The 26,317-nt window shown below is 37.4% G+C and overlaps 1 protein-coding gene across 1 annotated transcript in view; it reads left to right on the top strand.

Annotated features, from left to right (window-relative positions):
• The window catches only part of LOC108647609 (CD109 antigen), a 79,482-nt gene extending 55,745 nt beyond the window's left edge, over positions 1–23,737 (top strand). The window contains exons 20-33 of the mRNA XM_031902902.1: positions 2,265–2,378; positions 4,152–4,370; positions 6,018–6,144; positions 7,421–7,597; positions 8,151–8,232; positions 8,673–8,904; positions 10,736–10,904; positions 12,485–12,672; positions 12,828–12,986; positions 13,076–13,141; positions 16,957–17,072; positions 21,085–21,235; positions 21,865–21,967; positions 22,989–23,737. Of these exons, the coding sequence (XP_031758762.1) occupies positions 2,265–2,378; positions 4,152–4,370; positions 6,018–6,144; positions 7,421–7,597; positions 8,151–8,232; positions 8,673–8,904; positions 10,736–10,904; positions 12,485–12,672; positions 12,828–12,986; positions 13,076–13,141; positions 16,957–17,072; positions 21,085–21,235; positions 21,865–21,967; positions 22,989–23,191 (2,106 nt within the window). The 3' untranslated portion in view covers positions 23,192–23,737. The remainder of the gene's footprint in view (positions 1–2,264; positions 2,379–4,151; positions 4,371–6,017; positions 6,145–7,420; positions 7,598–8,150; positions 8,233–8,672; positions 8,905–10,735; positions 10,905–12,484; positions 12,673–12,827; positions 12,987–13,075; positions 13,142–16,956; positions 17,073–21,084; positions 21,236–21,864; positions 21,968–22,988) is intronic.
• Positions 23,738–26,317: the final 2,580 nt, after the last annotated feature.

Below are 26,317 nucleotides of genomic sequence, written 5' to 3'. Positions count from 1 at the left end.
CATGCCAAGACTTTAGTGAAATTGAGTAAAAAGACACATACTTGAATAAATAACACTGTAAGTCCATATTTTATTTCCAAAAACTAATTTACTGTACTTTTCTATAATTTTTCGGCTGCCTGTACTAGGTGTTAATTTTCGCATAGCCTAATGCGATATTTAGCGTGCCTAAGTGATATCATGCGATCGTATTCTTTTCAGCGCGGAAATTATCGCATGCGTTAAAACTAGCGCATGCGGTCGCGCGACAAATAACGCATGCGATATGGCGACTTATCGCACGCGATAATACAATGGTGAATCGCGCGCTATTTATCGCGACAAATTTAACGCAAAAAAGCGTGCGATAATTTTTACCGCACTTTAGTGAATCAGGCCCTATATCTTTGAGTAAGAGTATGTTTTTTTTTTTATATCTTTTTGTACATATGCACTGTTATACTTTTTATTTTATTTAATATAAAATGTAATAAGTTGTGTCCTTGATGCTCTAAATGAACCCCAGCTTGAAAGTGTGTTACTGTGTGCCTTAGCCCTCTCTATGCTGATTAACCATTTGACTGCTGCTAGGAAGAGTGTATGTCTCAGTTACATTAACCATTTTACTACTAGAGTGATTGGCATCTCTCATCAACAGTGTGAAGTATGAGAGTGGTGGCAGCTGTGTGTGTGAAGCTTTTGTTTAAATTTTTTGGGTGTTAGTTGGTCTTTGGGGTACTATCACTCTAGTCTAAACTGTGTGGAAGGTGTGTGAAATACTAAGCAAGTGACCCTTTATAGTCAGGCCTAAAGTCAAATCTCTACCACATTTTAAGTAGACCTGTAACGGGCTACCTGTGTCTGGCAGACAACCTTTATAGTAAGATGTATGTGGACGGGCTTTACTGTAAGAAACAGGCATGATACACGGTGATTCTATGAACTGGGAACACTTTTTATTGAGCAGGTTCTTGCAGGGAGGCAGGTTACAGACCAGGGCATTGGTTGGTGACTCAAAGATCTCAGTTACATAGTAACAATACTTCAGCAGATTCTCTCTCTGTTGCTCACACAGCTTTCCATTCCAGAAGCCTCCAAGGCCCCTGTAGAAACCACAGGCAGAGTGCTGTTAACCATACAGGGGCCTCCTCTGCTTCCTCCTCTGTTTCTCTGTAGTGATGGGCGAAAAGTTTCGCCAGGCATGGATTCGCGGCGAATTTCCGCGTTTCGCCATTGGCGGATTGTTTCGCGAAACGGATGAAAAATTTCGCCGCGGAAAAATTCGCCGCACGTCCAAAAATTGTCGCGGCGTCAAAAAAGAATAGTCGCGCGCGACGAAACAAGAGCCGCGCGACGAAACAAGAGCCGCGCGACGAAACAAGAGCCGCGGGCGACGAAACAAGAGCCGCGCGACGAAACAAGAGCCGCGGGCGACGAAACAAGAGCCGCGCGACGAAACAAGAGCCGTGCGACGAAACAAGAGCCGTGCGCGACAAAATAATAGCCGCGGGCGACAATTTTTTTTGTCGCACGACATTTTCGCCGCTTCGCGAATTTTTCGCCGTTTCGCGGATCTTTTCAAAGATTCGCGAATTTTTCGGCGAAGCGAAACGGAACAGATTCGCTCATCACTATTTCTCTGTGGTGTCCCACATACAGTGCACTAGCTTTACCCATAGGTTCTCCTCTAACCTACACCTGAATGTTTCAATTCCCTACCTTGCGCACAGTCGCCTGGGGCCCTACCCCAAATACTAATTTCTCATTGGGCCAACACCTTCACTCCTAAATTGAACTCACACCCAACTGCTATTCACTTACTAGCCCCAAAGGATTTAATCTCAAACTTGGTTTGGCCACAATGGTCTTCAGTCCTGCCTCAAAGATGTTCTTAGTGCCAGACTGGTGCACTTCCTTATATAGGCCTTGTAGGGACATTCTCCCGCAGGCCAACCTTAGGGGTTGGTACTACCTGCTGCCCGAACCTAACATTGCCCAACTTTTTACATTACAAAAATCTTTATTTTGCCTCCTTATAGACATACAGGAAAATATAAGAGATTAGTCTTTTATTGCTCAGAACTGACATAAATATTGCACAATATATTTTTTTAACATATTCGACATTTAAGAAAAAATGTTTAAAACTTTTCAGCTATTTTTTACTGTATCATAGACTGGGTAAAAAGACACAGTCTAGAGTACACTGGAAGCATTTATTTGGCTGTATCAATATTTGTTTGTACTTTTCATCGCTGTTATTGTTACTATCTTATTTTCTGCAGCTTGAAGTTTTCCAACCTCTTCTTCTGACCCTGAATGCTCCCAGGACTGTAATCAGAGGCGAAAATTTCATTTTAAAAGTTACCCTGGAGGCCTACATAGCAACAGACTTTCAGGTACATGCTCCACCTTTACCTCATTTTTTTATGTGCAAGCAAATTACAAAAGTGCCTATTTATATCAGAGATCCTCAAACTATGGCCCGGGGGCCAGGTCCGACCCCCAAGGTAATTTACCCGGCCCCCGTTGCGTCCTCACCCATGGCTACTACCTGTGTGCAGACGCAGCGGGGGGAGCAGGGAGACGGAGAGCAGGGAACCAGAGGACGCTGCGAGGAGCGAGGGAGCACAGAGCCACGGGGAGCAGGAGAACGCAGCAGGGATCGGGCCATAGTTTGAGGGGGAGGGTTGCCCCATGTTTAAAAAGTTTGAGGACCCCTGATTTATATCATAATTTCCTTTTTACATGGTGGTAATTGTTAAATTACTAAATATTTGGGATTCAAAAATAATAAAAATAGTAAATTGCACTTATGTTTACCAGCAGCAAAAGGTGCCTGGCTATCATACAATCCACAAATCCACCATATACAGATCCACTTACATTAGTGGGTCTTCAGAGTAACCCGCCCTTATACCTAAAATGGCACCAAAACCCAACTATATGGTGTAGAAATGATAGAGACCCACCCAAGACATCATAAATACATACCTACCAACTGTCCCGATTTTCGTGGTGCAGTCCCAATTTTAACAGCTCAGCCCACTGTCCTGGATTCTTATTGAAAAGTCCTTCATTTTCCTTTGATCTCCTGCACTAAAAGCCAAAAAAGATACAAAGTTTCTCAGACTTAATTAGATAAGTAGGCTTTTGGCAGAGAGTCCAGAATACTCAACACCTGCACTTAAATACAATTGTAACTAATAAGATAAACAGCTCCCTTGGGGGAACTGAGACTTGCAGCTTAAAGGGCAATTTCACCTTCATTGGCAAAACTGTAATAACACATAAAACAAGACCCCAATACCCCCAGAAATGTATTAAAATTTTACATTACCTGACAAATTTTGGAAAATGGGGGTGTGGTCATAATAATGGGCATAGTCAAGAAAATTTCGCTGCTCTACGCGCAGCATTTAATTTTGTCCCTCTTTACATTTTTCAAATGTTGGCAGGTATGTAAATGTAAAAATGCAACCACTCTTTTGTTCCACTTTTCTTTATTGAAAGATGTGTATCAGATTGTTAGCTCTATGGAACAAATACTTCTCTCCTACTTTGTATCTTACCACAAGGCACTTAAAGGAACAGTAACACACAAAAAAAAATAGAAATATATTAAAGAAAAGAAACTATAATGCACTGCTGCCCTGCACTGGTAAAAGTTGTGTGTTTGCTTAAGAAACACTACTAGAGTTTATATAAAAGCCCTATTGTATAACCATGGGGGCAGCCATTCAAAATGAGAAAATAGCACAGGTTATATAGCATTTAATAGATAAAACATGTACAATACAATGGTGTCTTATGTGTTATCTCCTATATAACCTGTGTCTTTTCTCCTTTTTTCCAGCTTGAATGGTTGCCCCCATGGCTACACAGCAGCTTATTTATATAAACTATAGTAAGGTTCCTGAAGCAAACACACCAGTTTTACCCATGCAGGGCAACTGTACATTATATTTTAATTACTTTAAAACACTTTCATTTTTTGGTGTTACTGTTCCTTTAATCTCTCTCTCTATATATATTATTTATTATAATGCTTGTCCTGCCCTGCGTATACATTTCTATGTTGTAAAATTGTACAGTGCTGCGTATCTAAGTAGCTCATGATAGTTATTCAAAAACAAATTTATATTTTCAGTAATAGCCCGTTTATATTTTAGGTGACCGTGATGTTGGAACCTAGTAGCTCCTTTGAAATAATTATTCCAGATAACAATACAAATAGTGTACCAGGACAAAGAAGTGTCTTCATACAAAGTAATGGATCAAAGGAGGTGCTATTTCCTATAAATCCTAAGAAACTTGGTGAGATGTCTCTCACTGTACAAGCCAACGCTCTGGGATTTTCAGATTCTGCAACCCAAACAGTATTAGTAAAGGTAGGTAACAGAGAACAAACATAACAATGGATTTAAAAAAAAAAAAAACAATTTATTTAAGCTAACCAGTATACGTACGGATAAACATGAGAAATTCATGACACTATGGGAACCTTGGTATACCTACTCTTTTCCAAATACTGAGACCTCATCTACTCTTGCATTTTAGACCAATTTTTTTAAAATAACAGCCACCATGCACTACAAAAGGTCAATGGGAACTTTATACAGGTCATACATAAACCATAATACATCAAACCATAGTTTAGTTGTGAGTAAACTGTCTTTTCTCTGTCTTTTCACTCTTCAGTCCTACTCTTCACCAGATGTGTTTTCTTCTTTCACTTTTCTCTTACGGATATATGCTGTTCATTATATAACTGTTTTAATTCAATATCCTCTATGTACACGATAAAATGCAAATAAAAATAATTGAAAAACAAACAATTTATTTTTGTAAATTACTATTCTCTGAGTAAAATGCTTTCCTTTTTAAAGTTTGCCAAAGTGCAGTAACCCATAGCAACCAATCAGCAGGCAGCGTCCACTTGTTTAAAAGCAAGCATCTTATTGGTTCCTGTGGGTTACTGCACCTTTGCAAACTTACTGCTTTTTATTGCATATGGGTGGTTAAAGGTTAATTTATGAATTACTGGTATTTTTTCCACCTGTAAAAATAGTTACAATTCTGAAAAATACCTTAATGTGAAAATATTTTTCACATTAATATCCCTGACTAGTGATGGGCGAAATGTTTCGGCAGGCATGGATTCGCGGCAAATTTCCGCGTTTTGCCATTGGCAGATTGTTTTGCAAAACGGATGAAAAAATTTGCTGCGGAAAAATTCGCCGCGTGTCCAAATATTATCACAAGAATAGTCACGAGTCAAAAGAATAGTCGCGCGTCCAAAAATTTTCCGCTGAAGCGAAACAGGACAGATTCGCTCATCACTATCCCTGACATAATTCAAACCACTTTGAATCCCTCAGGAATTCTCAGTTCAAATTTTAATTCCCAGACCACTGGGAATTCCTGATGGATTCTAATTTTTAAATATTTTGTAAATAACTACCTTATATTGATTTATATCTGTTAGTTAGAAATAAGTGTAGATGAGCAGTGAGTTTCTGGTATGACTTTTGTCAGGTGACATAACTGTTGATCACACAAACAAAATGTATATATAATTAAAGCATAAGGGTAGTAATTAAAGCATTACTACCCTTATGTTAAAAGACAACTAGAGTCAATATTGCCGCCATCTTTGTCCCTGAGTATTGTTATATGCTGAAAAGCACTATCACTTCAGTGATTTTGATTTTTGTTATCTTTTACATTCCAAGTACTTTTCTTGTGTTTTCATGGGTTTCATTTTTGTAAATTGCTATTATTTTTCACAGAACAAAACATTTACTACTTTTTTGCATCACAGCCCCTCCCTTAACTGACTCGCCCTGCTCCAAATGTCCTAGCTGGTATTTTTTCTGAAGAAAGGTGCCAACCCTAATGGTAGGGTTATTAGTTACACAGCAACACCTGTACATAGAAATGTGACGCAGCTGTATAAATAAACAATATGTTGTGTATGTATATATATATAAATATTTTTAAAAATTTTTAAACTCTGTCTTCTTGTTTTACTTCAGGCTGAAGGCATACAGCACTTTTATTCCAGCAGCGTTATTTTAAATGGAACTGATGGAAAAAAATTATCATTCACTTTTCCTGTTGATGTGGTAGTCGACACCAAACAAGCATCTCTCAGCATTACTGGTATGAATTGTTTTACGGTTCCATGCACAGCTATGTAAAGTGTATTGTCAACTAAGCAATGTAATACTGTACCTGAGACAATACAACAAATGAACCTTAATATCACTCTTATTTTTTGGTACACTAGCAGTGATAATTACCGTAATAGCTAAAAATTCCATAAATTAGCTAATAAACATACATTGAAAAATTCAATCTAATAACATTTAATAGTTAAAAAAAATATCAATAGATTTAATTAAGAACGCCCCTTTAAAGGTCTTTCCTGCCACCACTTCCAGTAAACCTGGAAATTAACTGATGTTGACTGACGTTAAGTGCTAATACCTGTAAAACAATGACACTGTGTCTTTTTTTTATTAGTGCTTAACTCCCTTTAGCAGGTCTTTTCCACAATCAACTTCTGGATTTACTATTTTAAAGGTAGCTGCAGAAAAGACCTGAAGATACATTTTTTTCTGTCAACAATACGTTCCCATTAAATTTAAAGGAGAAGGAAAGGTTAAGTCACTTGGGGGTGCCAAAATGTTAGGCACCCCCAAGTGACTTAGAACGCCTACCTTGTACCTCGGGCTGGTGCCCCCGTACGGAGAGAACAGCACCAGCCCGGGGCAGCTGCCGGCGCTACCTGCTTCCTCCTCGCATGCGCCGGCCCACGGATTTCGGCAGCAGTGCGCAAAGGAAGGAGGAAGCGGTGTCAACAGGTGCCCCGGGCTGGTGCTGTTTTCTCCTAACGGGGGCACCAGCCTGGGGTACAAGGTAGGTCATGTAAGTCACTTGGGGGTGCCTAACATTTTGGCACCCCCAAGTGACTTAGCCTTTCCTTCTCCTTTAAGAATTTTTAACTATTAATTTAGCATAGATAAGACACAACAAAACAGTGAAATAATAGCACAAATTTGTGGTAAAATAGCTAATTTTGTTGCTTAATTGTAGCAGGCCAAAATAAATTTGATCACCCCCATAGTCAGCATATAAAAGTACTTGGTTTCATTCATTGTCTGCCATTGTCTTATGATCTGTGGCATATTTATGAAAATGTGAGTTTAATAGATATAAACTCACCCATGTTCTATTCATTCATTCATTAGAACTCACCATTTGATAAATACGCTTCTAATATCCCATAGGAATGAACAGAACGTGGATGAGTTTTTATCAATTAAACTCTAAACTCACATTTTCATAAATCTGCCCCCTAATTGTTCAAATCATTCATTTACAGAAGTGTAAATGTACCTCTAGTTAAATGTCTTGGTTTTCAATATTCCAACAGGAAACTTCCTTGCACCATCAATTAAAGGTCTTGAATCACTGATTCAATTGCCCACTGGTTGTGGAGAACAAAACATGATTCACTTTGCTCCAGTCATTTATATTTTACAATATTTAATAGCAAGTAAGCAGATAACTGAAGATTTTAGAACAAAAGCCATTCGTTTCATGGAAAAAGGTTAGTGTGCATTTGCAGGAATTTATGAATATTTAATAGGTACTGTAGAAAATTGCTGGACAGCAGCTGTGAGCCACAATCTATCAACAACTGTATCAAGCTTATTCCACTTCTGCTAAGAGAGGGGGGGAATTAAACTAATTTACTGTATCCAGGTTTGAAAGTCCAATTGGGTGAGGGCTGCATCGGCGCAGGCCTCTCCCGCTGAGCCTGCATAGGGGATTGAAAAATGCTGTGTGCAATAAGTCTTGCTCTTAAGAAGTCTTCAAGAACCTCACATTCTTGTTCGAGCTTTAGAGATACCACTTTATAATGTATTATATTGTATAGAAGCTCTTGGTAGAAGGGCCTTCTAGTTCTACTGATTTATTCTGAAACCCCTGTTGGAAAATTAATCCTTAAACCCCTACCTTAATTATAAAATGACAATAAAGCAATTCATAATGGTGGAATAATGGTAAGATAATTGTAGACTCACCCATGCCTATATAATATTATTGTTATTATTATTATGGTAATGCTAATTATTTAATTTTTAATATTTTGAATGAAGGTTATCAAACAGAATTAAACTACCAGACATATTATGGTTCATTCAGTGCTTTTGGAAGCACGGATTTTCCTGCGAGTACTTGGTAAGCTTTTAGTTTATCCAAAATACTCATGTATCAAAGTATATAAACTTTTCTTGTTTTCCTTACACATGAATAAATGCCATGCTTTACAAGTAGTGATGCGTGAAAGTGAACCACTTTGCTTTGCAACAAAAAATTAATTTTGCATTGGAGTCAATGGGTGTTTTTTTCCACCACATTTTTTTTCTCGCGCCAAATGCATTGTAGTCAATGGGCAATTTTTCTGTATCAGTAAAAAAAAACCCAAAAAACTCATCCTTGATTGCAATCACAGAAATTATTCACTACAAACAGGTAAATAGCTCATTTAAACATGTGCTTATTTTCTAATGGCATGACTAAAATGATATCCATACCTACTGCTGATTTAAAACAGTGATGTTGTGATCTATATTTTTTTTACATTAGTCTCTTTAACATGTTGAAAATCATATTTCTAGGCTTTCTGCATTTGTTCTAAGATGTTTACTCCAAGCTCGTCAATTTATTAGCATAAGCGAAGACGTATTATCTAGAACAAAAAAATGGTTATTTTTTAACCTGAATGAAGAAACGGGCATTTTCCAAGAATCTGAACAAATTCTAAAAACTCGCCTTCAGGTTGGATCAAATGGTGTCATTGCCCACAATGCATACATACTGATAGCTTTGCTGGAAGATGAAAGCAACAAAGTAAGTAAAACTTAAACCTTTTGCAATAATGTAAAATTATGAAGTTTAGACATCATGCAGTTCTTGTGAAACTTCTATTTTTATTACAAATCTTTACCTGCACTTCCTAGATGGTGTAAACTGTAATCTTCACCTGGTCCATGCTGTTCTAGTGTAAACCAAGATTCCTCTAGCCCATTACTATGGCAACAATAGCTGTATAGGGCCCATAACGTCAGAAATAAGAGGCAGATGTATCAAAGATTGATCTAAGAATGTTGCTTGACCTGAGCATTCAGGGATGTGTTATCTTAGATCCTTTAAAAGAACAACAGATCTATGTTATCAAATCTCATAGAAAGGGTAATTGTTATTTTTTTCATGTTTATTCCATCAGTATTAAATAACAAACATTGATTTGTTCTACATCAATCTGATCTGTTATGTGCTTGACAGAGTCTGCAGTGTTTAGCTGACAGCAATTATGAGATTTTATGGCTCTGTACAACTAAAGGGTTAGGATCTGTATTGGTATTTTTCCAACTCTGGTTTGGAGGATGTGGTATTTGCATGTATCCAAAATAATGTTTTTTCTGTTTAAAAATCGAATTATAAGTGGCTGTGTGCATCTTTGTTTTTCTGCATATTTGTGTGCTTGTGTTACCCCAGGTCCCACCCACTTCATTTCCTGAAATACAGAGGGTGAATAGTGAATGCTTAATAAGAAAAGGCTAACAGAAGTTTACCACCACTAAAACAAAGATTTAGCTACACCAATCAAATGTCTGCAGTGATTGATCGAATTTAACAGACTTAAACCATTTTGTTAATGTAAAGCAAATTACAGTATTTGCACAATATCTAGTAACCCAACAGTTGGAATGCAAATGTTTTCTATACTAAGATAGATATGCAGTGGAATATGATTCTCTAAATGCCTATACAGTTTTGCAAACCCCAAAATAAATACTAATATACACAAAGGAAAAAATGATTCATATTCAGGAGCAGATTTATAGTAGACTGAACTGGGAAACCCTGAAGGATTCCTAGCATTAGTGGTTAGAAAGTACAGGCACAATGGTTAGAAAGTATCGGTGTGAATCGCTGTATATTTGAATGCAGAGGGGCACAATGAACTCTGCAGAGACCTTTGCTTTTCAAACATTTTGTCTGTTTTAAGTAGATCCGCAATTCTGATGTTTTAGAAACTGCTCTTCAGTCAGCACAGAAAGAAGAGGTGGTCTAAAAAAAGCAAAGCAAGTCTGACCAGACTTACTATGTCCCATAGAGTACTCCATCAAACTACTGGCTAAGCACCACTGAGATCACATTAGTTATCTTTAGGGCAGTCATATTATTTAAACAGATTACTCTAACACTACTACACTACATTTTTGTACCCAACTAAGTTAACAGGGCTGGACAGGGATCTCAAAATAGGCCCTGGTATTTCAACTACACAGAGCCAGCAACAGCCCATTCAGTAGTGACTGTGTATGGCAAATTACAGCGGCCCCTTTGGCATTTGCCAGACTCCACAGATTGCCTGGCATGGGATTAGAAATAGCAAACAAACCCTTAATATTGTTATCACTTATGTGTCATTCAGGGATGCATACACCCATGAAAGGTGACTTATAGGCCTTGGCCAGCCTAAACCAAAAGTTTGTTTTATGACCTAAGCAGCCTTTTTGGGCCTTGGGTGGGCTTTATCATGTTTGATTATATCAATACCCCAACCACTATCCAGAATGTACATTTATCTAATACTGCAGGTATATCTATTAATGTATTAAGTAATGTTGTCTATTTTACCACTTTACTCATAAGTCATAATTTCTTTTTGGAGAATGTTGCATACAGAATGAATAAAACAATACAATACCTTGAGAACAAGACAGAAGAAGGTATTACCAGTAACTACACTTTATCAATTGTGGCCTATGCTTTATCAGTGGCCAATAGCTCCAAGGCAGCAGCAGCACTCACTCAACTTAACTCAAGGGCAAACAGTACTGGTAGGTACTTTAAAACGTATGTCAACATGAAAAAGTTACAATAAACTAAGGGGCAGATTTACTAAAAATCAGATTTTTTGTTTTTAGAAATTAACATAAACTCCTGAAAGTTTTTTGATTTAAAAAAATGTATTTATTAATAGTCACAATAATTGTAAGTTGATCTATGAAAGTTTTGAATTGTTTTATTTTTATCTGAAATGTGTGACTCGAAAAATAAGAGAATTTTGGCAAAATTTTTATGAAAGTTTCAAGAATATATTGCCGATTCTCAAAAAAAATTGGGACATTTAACTGGACGTTCGTTTTCATAAATCCTCTTTATATTTTGCAAGCAGGAAGTCCTTCAGTGGCCATTTTAGAAGCACTGGTGCGCATTTTCCCTCACTTACATTTTGGAAAACAATGTGTTTGAAGGAATACTTCATCAGTTAATAGAGCTTCTCCAGCAGAATCCTGCATTGATTTTTTCATATTTAATTTTTAAATTTCACATGGGGCTAGCCATATTCTTCATTTCCCAGGGTGCCAAAACCATGTGATCTGTGCTCTGATAAACGTCAGTCACACTTTACTGCTGAGCTGCAAGTTGGAGTGATGCCCCCCCTCCACCAGCAGCCGATCAGCAGAACAATGGGAAGGTAGCAAGATAGCAGCTCCCAGTAGATATCAGAATAATCCAATAGTAAGAAATCCAAGTCTGGCTTGGGACTCCTCCTGTTACATGGGAGTAGGAGAAACAATAGGTTACCTGAAAGCAGTTCTAATGTGTAGCACTGGCTCCTTCTGAAAGCTCAGACTCAGGCACAATGCACTGAGATGGCACCTACAGACCAATATTACAATTAAAAAAATACATTTGTTGGTCCATGAATAAAATTTTAAATGGTAGAGTGAATTATTTGCTATGTAAACAGTGTAATTTAGAAACAAAAAAGTACACCATAAAAATAATGGCAGTATCCCTTTAAGTTAAACTTTAAAAGCTTGCAAGAAAAAATGTGTTTAAGTTGCCCTTGAAAGTATTTAATATAGAAAACAATAATGTGTTTAAGTCTCCCTTGTAAGTGTGTGAAATAGAAAAAGAAAACAATAATGCCCTTAAAAATGTGTGTGAAATATGTGTTTAACTTCCCTTGAAAATGTGTGTTTGAAAAATGTGCTTAACTTCCCCTAGAAAATGTTTAAGGACAGGCAATCAATGACTATTCAATTTCTTTGTGTTTTTTTTACAATAAAAATCTAAACATTTAAACATTAAAAGCCTTCCATAGGACTCCAGTGTTTCTCTGCAGTTTAAACCAGGGGTATTTTTTGTTTTTTGTTTTTTAAAAAAAAGTCACATAAAGTTTTATAAATCTCAAGCAGTCCTGGTTTTTAAAAAGTTATACAAATTTTTTGAGAGAATACTCCGAGAAAAAATAGTATACTGTATGTATAAGTATGTATGTAAAATAGTATACTGTATGTATATGTATGTAAAAACACATACATAATTCAAAAACGAAACATAAAAAAATATACTCAATAAACCTTAGTAAATGGGCCCCTTAACTTTACAGTGATTTGTATTCCTTTAGGGTTGCAAAGGTATTGGTCTTCTGGAATTGACCCATCAAACGACTGGCAGCCCCTTTCTGCAGATATTGAGACAGCTGCTTATGCACTGCTCTCCCACTGCCAGCAAAACAGGATTGCGGAAGGCGTTCCTATCATGAATTGGCTGAGCCAGCACAGAAATCACCTTGGGGGATATTCTTCTACCCAGGTAATAGCTTACAGAGAGAGAGAGCGCATTACATTTCTTATAAATGAGAGCAATCATTACTAATTAATTTTTTTACATTACATGACATTTTGTGCCATGCATTTAATGGTGTAAAGCTGATAATGCTGTAAAGTTCCATATGTGTATTTCTGTAGGATACCATTATGGCTCTCCAGGCTTTAACCAAGTTTATGACATTGGTTCCAACTTCTAACAATACTTCTCTGACTGTGTCAGTTACTGATTCAGGATCTATTGTACCAAATACATTTAACATCACAAATGAAAATCTTCTGGTTGTACAAAGTCAGCAGGTAAAATAATGTACTTTCTTATTATAACATTTTGTAATCTGACACACCCTTTTTAACACAAGCTAATTCTTGCTTTCTGTCAATCGTAGATTTATGCACTCGAGCCATTGGAACTGGTTGTTTCTGCAGCTGGAGAAGGAGCAGCTCTTTTGCAGGTGTGTTTCTGATCATTTGACGACCACAGCAAATATGTCACGACAAAGACATTTGTTTCTACAACTTCCCCTTTATTTTAACACTATGACAAGATTCATAGTAAGCTGTTGGTTGGTTTGTCAAGGTCTACAGAGGCCAGCAGAGCCAGAAATTTGAACTTTGCAATAAAACTGAAAGATAAATGCACAACAACAGAAAAAAGTAAAGATCAGGTTGGGCAGTAAAACAATAAACATGGGCAGAAGGCTAGCATGAGTGAACCCAGACAATCTGAAAATAAGTACTGTTGTACAAAGTCTTTTAGTCATTAAGATGACCTACCATTAAAATATCCCCTCCACAATTCTATTTAAATTCTGGATTTCCTGCTACTCTTCTGGTTTTATTTTATGTCTAAAATTATCAAGAGTTGATATTAATATGAATATTACAAAAACCATTAAAATAAGAATTTATCACTCCAGTAAATTTACATTCCAGCTTCTCTTTCCTTTTGATCTTCATGAAATAACAGCAAAGTGGCTTCACTTAAGTCACAATGAGCAATAAATATGTAGTGGGCTATCTATACTCCTGCCTATGCATCTATGCACCTACCTACCCATGCACTTTGGAAGAGAACTATTCTCTTTTGGCTCAAGGGTATTCTGACAAGTCCCTGTTCATAGTTATTTAATGGGAGGGAGCACATGGCTCTTTTGGATGCCACCTGTTACCAGGGGAGATGCTGCCCGAGAGTTTGGAACAGAAGCCAGAAGCCCCCAATAAAGAAGATTGTGCCCTAAGGTAACAAACCTGTTAGTGAAGTAGGAGAGCAGGTAACCGGTGAACAAGGTTTTAGTTAGTGACAGTTACTGCTCCTGTTATAGTACCCAGTATATAGTTGATGCCTTAAAGTAGAACTAAACCCTAAAAATGAATATGACTAAAAATGCCACATTTTATATTATAAACTGACTTCACTGGCTTAAAGTTTCAGAATCTCTACAGTAGTAATGATATAGGTTGTTACAGTTGTCATAGGAGCTCCCCATCTTGGATTCTGCCCCCCCCCCCCCGGAACTGTCAGGGACAGTGCACATGCTCAGTGTGGTCTGAGCAGCTGTTGAGAAGCTGAGAGGTTGTTGCAAATTATCAAGCAGAAAATGAGGGTTGTCTGTCTGATGCAAATGCCCTGGTTTTAGATCTGCAGTATAATGTGAATCTGAATGAATTACGAATCACACAGGGAAGCAGCTGAAAAGAAGATGGGGAGCTACTGGGGCATGTTTGGAGGCACAAATCCTCTCTGCTAAAGGGTTGTGGTCACCTTGGGCTGGTACAATGTTTCTGCCCTACTGGTAGCTGCTTTTATTTCCAATAAAGGGGACCCTTTGTAACTCTGACAGATGTATGGAGTATGTATTGGGTGTCACATGCTCTCAATTCTCTAGTAGGTGTGTGCCATCCAGTTGGTGTTAGGTGGACACTCAGTCTAGATATGATGGATGCCATCTTGTTACGTTTTTCCTGCAACAATTCAGATCAATTGACAAGGAGCAGAGTGCTGTTTAAGAATTGTGGAAAGTTTAAAAAGGATCCAGCCTGAAAATCCCAACAGACCAGAGAGGTTCACTAGAGTCCTGGGCAGAAGGCATACTACATACAGGCTAGTAGGGTGCTGTAGATGCTAACACCATATGGAGAGGGCCAAAGTAGGGAGCTTAATTGGAGGTATAGAGTTCCCACTTGGTGGGGAGTGGTTTCTGTTGTCAGGCAGTATACCTGCTGGGGCAGTAAACAGAAGCTTTATGATAGGTCCCTGCAGAGCAATGGTCAGGACCCCAAATGGCTAGCCAGCAGAAGTACGAAAAAAAGAAAGAAAAGATTTTCATCCACAAAAGAGATCAAGTAAAATGAGCTTTTTTGGTCAATATAAAAATGAACATCTGATAAGGGGCAGTTCAACAAATTTCTCCTATAGTCAGTTTCCAACTCATTAAAACCCCCTCTCAAATAAAACTGAACAGCTGGTCAGCATGTGGCAATGTAGGTCTCTATAAAAATATTTTGCATAAAACAGCTCATATGTAAAACCCTGCATCATCAAAATAAACCATTTTTATAAAAATATACATTTTTTAGTAATATGTGCTGTTGAGCAATCCTAAATTAAAGAATTAAGGGCCGCCTCCTGGGATCATTGGATTCACAGTGCACACAAACAAGCCAAGGCACACATACATGCTAGGCCACCTCAGCCAATTAATAGACAGAATTCTGTCTTTTGCTTCCACACTACTTCCTACTACAGTTATTATGTCTGGTCATCTCTGAGGGAGTACACAGCCCATCACTAAATGGTGGATCAAGGGAAAGGATGTAAAAGGGAAACATTTTCTGTAGTGCAGTACAGAAAACCGTACTGTTATCAACTAACAATGATTTATATCATAATAAATTATTTACCGTATTGGCATATATATATAAAGGGAGAAAAACGGAAGCCGCACTCACAGGGCTTATGAAAAACGAAAAATTTGTTTTATTGCCAAGAAAGGGTGAACTAACGTTTCGGCTAGGGAGAAAAACGGAAGCCGCACTCGCAGGGCTTATGAAAAACGAAAAATTTGTTTTATTGCCAAGAAAGGGTGAACTAACGTTTCGGCTGCAACACCAGCCTTTGTCAAAGTGACTTTGACAAAGGCTGGTGTTGCAGCCGAAACGTTAGTTCACCCTTTCTTGGCAATAAAACAAATTTTTCGTTTTTCATAAGCCCTGCGAGTGCGGCTTCCGTTTTTCTCCCTGTGTACTTTTTTGAACTCTGCACCTAGGCAACTTTAATACTATTTTCGTGAGTGCCGGCAGTCTCTCTATCTGTTTGTGGCATATATATATAAATATATAATGTAAAAGGGCAGCGCAAAAATGAAAATGTCTCGAGCACAAAAAGTGCTCTTCTTTGGTGCTTTGTCCCTGAATAAGAGCACTGTTTGTGCTTGAAATGTTGGACTATTTTAAAAAAAAAAACCTTGTGTGCTGTGCTTTTTCTACTATATACTGTATATACAGTATATATCACTTAATATTGCCCTTTTACATGTTTTACCTTTAGCCACCATTTTGAGGTGGGCTGTGTGCTCCCTCAGTGATCGCCTAACAGGAAATACAGCTCTAACTGTAACAGGAAGAAGTGTGGGAGTAAAAGACAGAGCTTTGTCCATTGATTGGCGGTTGTAACTGAGCATGTATGTGTGATGTTGGGTTGTATGTAAACACAGAGAATAGTGCAAGCCACTTTAAATGACAATTTTCTTTTTAGGATTATTCACTGGCATATACTACTAGAAAAGTATAGTTTTATGAAAATTGTTTATTTAGATGAACTAGTGTTTTACATATTGGCTGTTTTTTGCAATACATTTTTATAGAGACTTGCAATGTTTAGGGGTATAATTCCCTTTATTGTACTGTACATAAACGCACAAGTCAGTTAACTACTTTTCCTCCATTTCCTACTTTTTGCTCTCTCTCATTTTGTTTCTTTCTTTAATGTGGTTGTTTGCTCTACAATGAAGGAAACTGAAAGCCCACAAGAATGCTCTCAATCCAAAGGCTTATACTGATCTTGTCATGTAGGTAGTACTGTGTATTAAAAAACGTTGCATTCTCTGTAAACCCAACACCACCATAACCATTATAAAGACATAAAATTTATATTTATATGAATGTATATATATAGTAATAAAAACTGTATTGAAAACTGATGTTGTTTATCTGGTATTCATAGAAAATGATTATTTGTATTACATTTACATTTGTATTTGTATTACAGCTAAATGTTGTTTACAACAGTAAAGGAGAAGCAGTTCCTTCAGAGGTATTTAAGCTGAGTGCAACAGTAGATGACAGCGATAGCCATAACCGGATATCAGTCAATGTATGCTCAAGGTAAAACAAATTACAGCTGTCCAATCTCAATCAAATAAATACTGTATTTGTGTGTTAATTTAACAACTTCATTTATAATGTATTTTATTTAGCATTGCACAATGTGTTTGGTAGCATCTTTGCATTAGTTAATGAATAACTGAATGGTCAAATAATTTTTTGCATTTTGCAAAAACTTACATTCTGAGTAATAAATTCTCCCCAACAGGTGTGGCCAAAACCCAAACTTTAATTTGTACATTATCCAAGTATGAACCCTAAGCCTTATGCTAAATCCAAGTTCCCAAAATGCAGGATTTGGTGCCTTTTTCTTTTTACACAATCATACAATCATTTCTCATTATTTGGAAAATGTTTGTTGCAGGGTTAAAAGCAGTCAAAACACGCTTTTTCTCATTTGCAATTTTTCCCAATAGTCATAATATTCCAAGCCTGAGTTTTCCATCTACAGGGCTTTTTAATCTACTTTAGCAAAACCCCAAATCCAGCAAACTAGTTATATAACTGCCCACACGTGAACACCAGAAGTTGCTTAGAATGCATATGTTATCATTTATAGATAGCGTGGCAGGATGTAAAGTGTAAAAGACAGGCAGCATATGTGTGTGCATACCCCAGAATGTAACTCATGGATCTTCGCTTACTTCCATAAATACAGCACTGCTTTTGCATTTCTAAACTCATGAGGGGTGGGTGGAAACACATAAGTGTGCCCTTTCCCTCCCCTTACACATCCTTTACCTGCACAAGTTATGAATCAATAGTGGTGGTATCAGCAAAGAAGCCTTTACTACTTGCCCTAATGCAGGAGGTATGGACAACACTGTTTATCATCCATTGGCACATCATTTGCATTATAGGCATTAAAAAAATTAGGATATATACACACAAAGGGGGCCATTTTCAGTTCAGTCGTTTTAGTAAATGTCAGACATTCTCAGAAATGAGTTCATTCGAATTTTAAAAACAAAAAAAAAATAGAAAAGTTAGTTTTAGTAAATCTGCAACAAAGTGTCAAGCCACTCCAAACTCACCCTCAGACTTTAGTCCACACGTGTGCGCAGCAGTCCTCTAAGTAAAAGCAACACTGCAAAAGGGGGGACAGTGTGGCACTCTGGGACAAACACTTTATACGTAACATAAGTACAGACATGTAGTTTTAAGGCCCATAGTACACTTGTCTCTGACAAGTGTAGACTAAATAAGGGGAGTAATGTATCACATATATCAAATTTTCCAAAATGTTAGGCACCCCCAAGTGACTTACATCGCTTACATTGTACCCTGGGCTGATGCCCCTATTAGGAGAAAACTGCACCAGCCCAGGTAGCTGTAGTGAGCGCTTCCTTCTTCCACGTTTCTCCTGCAGCGAATTCCCTGGAAGTGAAAAGCCAAAAGCTTTCTTGTTAAGGTTCAGCGTTTCACTCTGTTGCGCATGCGCAACGTGCCAATGCAGAAGAAGGATGTGCTTGCAGGTACCCCGGGCTGGTGCTGTTCTCTCTTAACAGGGGCATTAGCCCTGGGTAAAAAGTAAGCGATTTAAGTCACTTGGGGGTGCCTAACATTTTGGCACCCCCAAGTGACTTAGGCTTTCCTTCTCTTTTAAGGAACCCACACTCATTCTATTACCTTTACACTCAATAGAGCCTTTTTTCCAAGTGCATAGCAAAATGTCTGCCTGTAGGTGACTTATGATCTTTGTTATCAATAGCATTTATGTGTCTTTCTCTTATAGAGAGCGAGTAGTGTAGGCCTTCCTATACATTGTTTTGCACGATGTTTATACTCTAAGGGGCACATTTACTAACCCACGAACGGGCCGAATGCGTCCGATTGCGTTTTTTTCGTAATGATCGGTAATTTTGCGATTTTTTTTGGCGTCTTTATGATTTTTGCGTAAAAATGCGAGTTTTTCAGCGTCTTTACGATTTTTGCGTAAAAACGCGAGTTTTTCGGCGTCATTACGAAAGTTGCGCAAAGTCGCGATTTTTTCGTAGCGTTAAAACTTGCGCAAAACGTCGCGCCTTTTAAGTTTTAACGCTACGAAAAAGGCACGACTTTGCGCGCAAGTGTTAACACTACGAAAAAATCGTGACTTTGCGCAACTTTCGTAAAGATGCTGAAAAACTCGCGTTTTTACGCAAAAATCGTAAAGACGCCGAAAAACTCGCGTTTTTACGCAAAAATCATAAAGACGCTGAAAAAATCGCAAAAAATACGAAAAAGTCGCAAAATGTTCGTTTCCAATCGGAATTTTTCCAATTCGGATTCGAAATCGTGTCTTAGTAAATCAGCCCCTAAAAGTTATACAACTCTCAAGGTGTAGGAGCTGGTTAGTGAAAAACTTTAGCTTGTAAAAAGTTGTAAATACTTTGCAGTAAAGGGACTTTTAAAATGATGTATTCGATAAATAATATAAATCAAAAAATGAACAAAATTAGAAAAAAGATAGAAAGTAGTAAATTATATTATAATGGACTGTATCTGCCCTGTGGGGTGGCACTGGGAAGGAGAAAAGGGGAAAGCACTAACTAAAATATCTATTTGGGTAATGCAGGACAAGGGAAAGATCACCAGCCAGGGGTTTTACATGTTCATGAGAAAGTATGATCAGAAAGTATGAAGCCTTGCCTTCATTACACATTAATCATACCTTATGCAGAGTATCTTTCCTTTCTCTTCTGGCTGCCACTGTTTATGCCCAAATATATTTTTGGAAATATTTAAAAGAGAACTAAACCCTCTCCCTAACTTATCTCTGTAACTGCTCTCTCTGCCATCCACTCAAAGCTCCCTCCCTGCAATGTCTAATATACTGAAAAGTGTCCCCAAACGTGCAGAGTTATGCAGCAGACTTCACAGGAGCCATCTTCTCCCATTACAGCTCCTCTTCTGTTAGTTCTGTGACACTAAACCTGCAGGAGCATGTACTGTTACAGCTAGGTCAGTGAGCAACTTCAACTGTGCTTGCAGCTGCAAGTTATTCAGGTATTGGCAAAGTGGCAGATGACCATCCAAAGTAGAAAAAGATGGCACCTGTCAACTCCGCTGCACAACTGTGCAGGTTTATATGCGTGTACCTTGGTGTGTGAGATATATATATATGTGATTGCAATACTCGGTGCTAAAACATGTACATCAAAAAATGGGGAAGAATAGGGGGGGGAGGAATAATAAGCAATAAATATTCACGTGTTGAGCTGGAATGTATGTGTACAAAATTAAATAATGCAGTGATCCAAAAAAAGTACTTGACAACTGTATTGACCCGGGTGTATATACCCCAGGCCCATCACCAAGTACATCTAACCCCAACTTCCAATGGATAGTCACACAGTGAAATATAACTCACCACCGTCTGTGTTTCATCCGGGTCCTCAAGTCCAGGCTAAAACATGTACAGCCTTCCTTACTTTAAAGAGGATGTCCGCCCAAAAACAGTTTTGAATGAAGAAAGTATGATTCTTAGTAACTTTCAATGTACATTTACAGTGTTTTAGAGTTACTGGAAGTAGTAACAGCAGTTGTTTGACTGTTTACATTCTCTGCACTCCTGGCTCTGACTCCTGAAACATTGTAGCAAATGCAGCTGATTGGCAGACGTGGTGAAGAACTGACATCTAGAGACATCTAGAGAAGTGATTACAGAGAACTGAAAGGAATAAACAAATACTTCTTTTCACTGCAATTACATTTACAAATAACGTTCTTGCCTTGCCTCATTTCTTAAATGGGACTGTCTGAATTTGATTGATAGGTGTCTTCTGTCAACCCAAATTAACTATCTTTGTTTGGAAAAAAAGCACCAGAATATTATACTGTTTTTTCTAATAAAGAGACAAGAAAACAAACTCCACACCATTATAAGCTTTATACAACATTTTAATCGTTTTACCGATATATATCTTAAATAATGTGTGTAAAAGACAAGTTTTTCTAGTTATTTTGTCATACTGCTTTTCAGCCTGAGTGGTTTTAACTATTTAAGAACAATATGACTTTTCTTTTCAAGCTATCAAGGCCCAGAGAAAGAACCCGGCATGATTCTTTGGGAGGTTGATATGCTTAGTGGATTCAAACTGGACCCCGTTGGTATAAATTTAAATGACCCTCTTAAACTAGTGGAAACAAAAGATGAGAAAGTGTTCCTGTACTTCGACTCTGTGAGTTGTAAAAGGAGATGAAATATATAAATAAAAACTGTGTCCCTTTTAAATATAAATATATAGATACAGTATATACATATTCCTTGTTCCTGAACAATGTTGGTCTAATACTATAGACCAAAAAATATATATTTTTGTTAAAGTTATTAAAAGGAACATATTCCTTTATCCTTGATATAGAAGTAGACACTTGCCATGGGAAGGGGAGCAACTATTCCTCCATTCTTATGCTGTCTGTATGTTTAGGTCATACCCGACAATTTGCCCTTACAGATATTAGTATGCTTTGCAGTGCAGTTTCTTTGGACTGGCCCCCAGATAGAAGTTGTTTAATGGATAAGGGTAAAGTGCTTAAATACTTTGAAGAACCAGATATTTTAAAATGTCATTATTGCACTTTTTCCACACCCAATGTGCATCTAGATTCAGGCCAAACTGCATTACCCAGAATTACATTTCCTAAAGCAATGCCCCCATCAGCATGACTAGGCTAAAATAAAGGACAAGTTTGTCACTGAGAAGTGTAAAATAAAAATGACAGAAGCTACATTGAATTTATATTTGATATGTATATTATATATGATATGTTTCATAAAATACTGTATATGTATTTGCATTTTCTTTAGATGAACGCAATTGAGAATTGTGTAGCTGTTCCTATGGTTCGTACATCGATGGTTGTAGGTTCCCAACCAGCACTAATCACAATCTTAGATTATTATAATCCAGGTATGTGCCATCAGATTACATTTGTGAATATAAATCAATAGAATGAACTCTAAATAAACACCAATCTCACTCAACAACTCTCAAATTTCACCGATCACTCAATTGAATTTCTTTTCTAGGGAGGAGACCCCCACCTCATTTATATGTAATAAAGTAGATATAAAGGAAGATTTTCCATTTTGTCAAGGATTGTTACTCATTAGATACTAACTAAAGACTTTGGGACCGGTTGACTTAAAGTCAATAAAACGAGCGCTATTTATAGCATGCGTTAAAAATTTTATCGCTTCTTATTTTTTGCGACTTAACGCTCAATTCACTAAAAGGACAGGCATCATAATTAAGATGCAATGTTCTTTAAGTTATTTAACTCGCAATGAGCGTTTTTCTTGCGTTATTTCCCGTTGCGCACAATATATTTTGCCGTGTGCTATATTAGTGCACGATTTTACGCACATAACCATTACTTTCGGAAAACTACTGTTCTGAACATGACCATTTCCCTGCAAACTGGAGGATGCATCACCCTAGGGCCAACACATACTTGAATAAATCCCACTGCAAAGTCCATATTGTGTTGCCAAAAGCTCACGAACCACATTTTCTTTAAGTACCGCCTGCCCCAAGTAGGTGTTAATCTTCGCACAGACTAATGCGATATTTAGTGCATTTAACCCTTCATATGTATTTGTGAATCATGCGTTAGTATTATTTCTACGCGAGAATTAATGCAATGGGAGGTAAATAATGCATTGCGATTGCTTTTATATAACTTTATACTTTTGTGCACAATAACCACACTGGTATCTTAATTGAACAGCAGTATAATACACACTTTGTTGCATAGCCCGCCCTTGGACTAGAGCCTTCAGATTTCACTATGGTGAGCAGTGACACTGGATTCTATTTTAGTATAACTGCTTATTACTGCAGAAACCAATTTGTGAGAAGCTACATAGAAAGAATATAAGAAGAATATAACTAAACCAAAGTTCCATAACATTTTTTTTTTCACTTTCAGAAATCCGTACAACAAGAATTTACAATTCAGATAAACTAAGTAAAGCCACAGTTTGTGAATTCTGTGGACTGAATTGCAACAATTGTATATCCAATGTCACAACATCTACGAATACAACTGAACAGGTCTCGAATAGCAGCGCTACTGCACCAAAACTTGCCATGCTTTGGTTCTGCATGATCTGCATGTGGTATATTCTCTAGCCATGATATTTAGATACAGATTTACTTAAAATATTCTTTGTATTCTTGCTTTATGTTCAGTCTTTTAATGCTACTTTTCTCCACCTAATGATCTGAATTTTAAGTAATCATATCTTATAATACCAAGTTTAGTGTAACCCAGATTTATGTCAGGCCAGATAATTGCAGAGCTGTATTAATCAAAACTAAATACATATTGTTGATAGGTTCTTATAAGATAAATCATTATAAATTAATTCTTCTATTAGAAATTGTCATTTTTTTAAAATCTATTTTTTCTCACTTTAAGTATCATAACAAACAGCTGTAGGGCTATATTAAAGGCCTTCCTTATTATAAAATGAGTTCAAGCTATATACCTCTAGATAGACACCAAATAAATAAAAGGTAATATAACCTGCAAGAGTGTACCCCAGCAACAACATCAGATTTGTTTAATATATAATTATTTTTTACAAATAAGAGATTCTTACAATTTATATTTTTGCCTGAATATTAAAACTCAACTGTTATGTTTTGAAAAAATAAAACTTTGTGATGGTGAAATACCTCTTACATTAATATTTGTATTTATCTGATATTGAGTACTCTTAACAATTACTGGGCAAACAGTCTGCATGGATAATTTTCATTCCTGGTCATTATCTAAGTAAGGGAGAATTTAAAAAAGTAAAAGAAGACTCTCATGAAAACAAGTCTGGACTGCATGGTTGGATTTTGGTGCTGGGCATAAAAAAAGCATAAAAAAAAAGGTTGCTGCAAGTGAAAAGAACCAATAACTTGGTTTTAAGAAGAAGTTCACTTGGTTAAACAGACAGAAACTGGGGAATGCAGAAAGAAAAAAGCAGACTATAATCTCACTAAAACTGATTTTGGAAATGATCTTACTCTGGCAATACTAGTCCTGTGAAAAAGGGGGCACTATTAACTTGTTCTTGCATAATCCCCTTCCCACTAGAGAAAGCCTTCTAAGTAAAGAAGGCTGAAATGAGGGGCAGATGCAAATCCCAGTACAGGCAATTAGTCAGGGCAGGCGGCAAACCAAAAGCAGTCCATGAAAGGCGGCAGACAAGCTTAATCCAAAATAGCAAGCCAAGGGTCATAACTAGGGGGTCAGAAAGCAGGGGGCAAGGGGAAAGCCAGGAACTGATTTACAGAATTCAGGACTTCAGAATACAGGATCTCAGGAATACAGGAATGTAAGGCTTGGACAAAACAGAAGCGCTAATGATTCAGCACCATGGTGTATGGAAGAGGCAGGCTTAAATAGCCCCTTAATTGGCATAGCAGGGAACAGAGACAGGGGGAAAAGAAATTAATATAAACTGGCTGGCTTAAAGCACACTGCCTCCTGTGGCTCAGTCTGGAGGAACAGCAACCAGTACTCCTCAGGTCCCTGATTCTAAAGTCCCTTACATATAGTAGACTGTGGGCCTGATTCACTAAAGTGCGATAAAACGTGCGCTATTTTTAGTGTGCGCTAAAAATTTTACCGCGTCTTAATTTTGGCGACTTTTCGCACGATTCACTATAAGCATACTTGCGCTTTTTTACGCGCGACATTACATGCATTATTTAACTCGCGAAGACTATTTCAATGCAGTATTTGCCGGTACATGCGCTAAGTTACGCACGCGAATAGTCGCCGCATATGAATGGTAGCATAGAAATAGTGTATAAAAATTGTCGCCACATATAAATGGTGTATATAAATTTTAGCCACATATAAATGGTAGCATATAAATGGTATCATATAAATAGTAGATGCTTATAAATAGTAGCCACTAGTGATGAGCAAATGTGTTCTGGTTATCTTTAGTGAAAAATTAGCAAATCTTTCGAAAGATCCACAAACGGTAAAAATGTTGTGCGGGCAAAAAAATTGTTGCCCGTGACTATTATTTTTTGACGCTTGTATAAATTTTTGGATGTGCGGTGAATTTTTGCGTGGCGAATTTTTTCATGCGTTTTGCCATTGGCAGATTGTTTTGCGAAATGCATGAAAAAATCCGCCGCGAAAAAATTCAACGCACGTCAAAAAAATCGCTGTGAATCCATGCCTGGCGAAACATTTCATCACTTGTAGCCAAATATAAATATTCGCGCAAATGAACGCACGCCATGTTAGCCATACACGCCAATACTTGCAGAAAATTACTGTATTAAAAATGAACATTTTGCTGCAAACTGGCGGCTGTGTCACTCTAGGGGAAACACAGATTTCAATAAATAACACTGCAAAGTCCATATTTTATTGCAAAAAACTCATTTACTGTACTTTTCTAATTTTTCGCCTGCCTGTAGTAGGTGTTAATTTTCGCATAGCCGAATGCGATATTTAGCGCGCAAAAGTTATAGTGAATTATGCGATCGTATACTTTTCAGCGCGGAAATTAACGCATGTGGTAAAACTAGCGCGAGAAATACTGCATGCAAAAATGCCGATTTATCGCACGCGATAATACTATGGTGAATCGCGCGCAAATTATCGCGTCTTTTTTACCGCAAAAAAGCGTGCGATAATTTTTATCGCACTTTAGTGAATCAGGCCCTGTATCTCTAAAACCTTTATAATTACAGCATCATAATTGCCAGTTATAGTATCCAATATACTTTGCAGTATATTCTCTGGCTGTTAGATTGCAACATGGATACCTACATTGTCATCACTGAGTAAGTCCATTCCTCATAATTACTTTTGTAAACTACTTATGAACATCCTAAAACGCTTTTTCAACAAATTCCCATGGATCAGTTCATCGGCTTCATGTGGGATTCTTTCAAGTGATAGGTAATGGCCTTGTGGGAAAGGTTTTTGCAATGGGATTATGATAAGGACAGAAAAGTATTGGTATGAGGAGGATAAAGATAAAATGAACAAAGGATTATTAAAAGAACTGCAACTAGTGACATCAGTAATATTTTGGGTTCCATGCTATCAAGTAAATGACAATACTGACCTCTGGAAGCTTCCCCTCTTCCTTCAAACAGGCCTGTGTCAAGCCCATCCTAAAAAAGGCCATGCTGGACCAGTCCTGTCTCTCTAACTACTGTCCTGTCTCACTTCTACCGCTTGCCTCCAAAATCTTACAGCGTATTGTCTTCTCCCGTATTACTAACTTTCTC

The sequence above is a fragment of the Xenopus tropicalis genome, chromosome 5, assembly GCF_000004195.4.
Source record: "Xenopus tropicalis strain Nigerian chromosome 5, UCB_Xtro_10.0, whole genome shotgun sequence".
In the NCBI taxonomy this organism is placed as follows: Eukaryota; Metazoa; Chordata; class Amphibia; order Anura; family Pipidae; genus Xenopus; species Xenopus tropicalis.
This window is presented reverse-complemented; position numbering and strand designations above follow the sequence as displayed.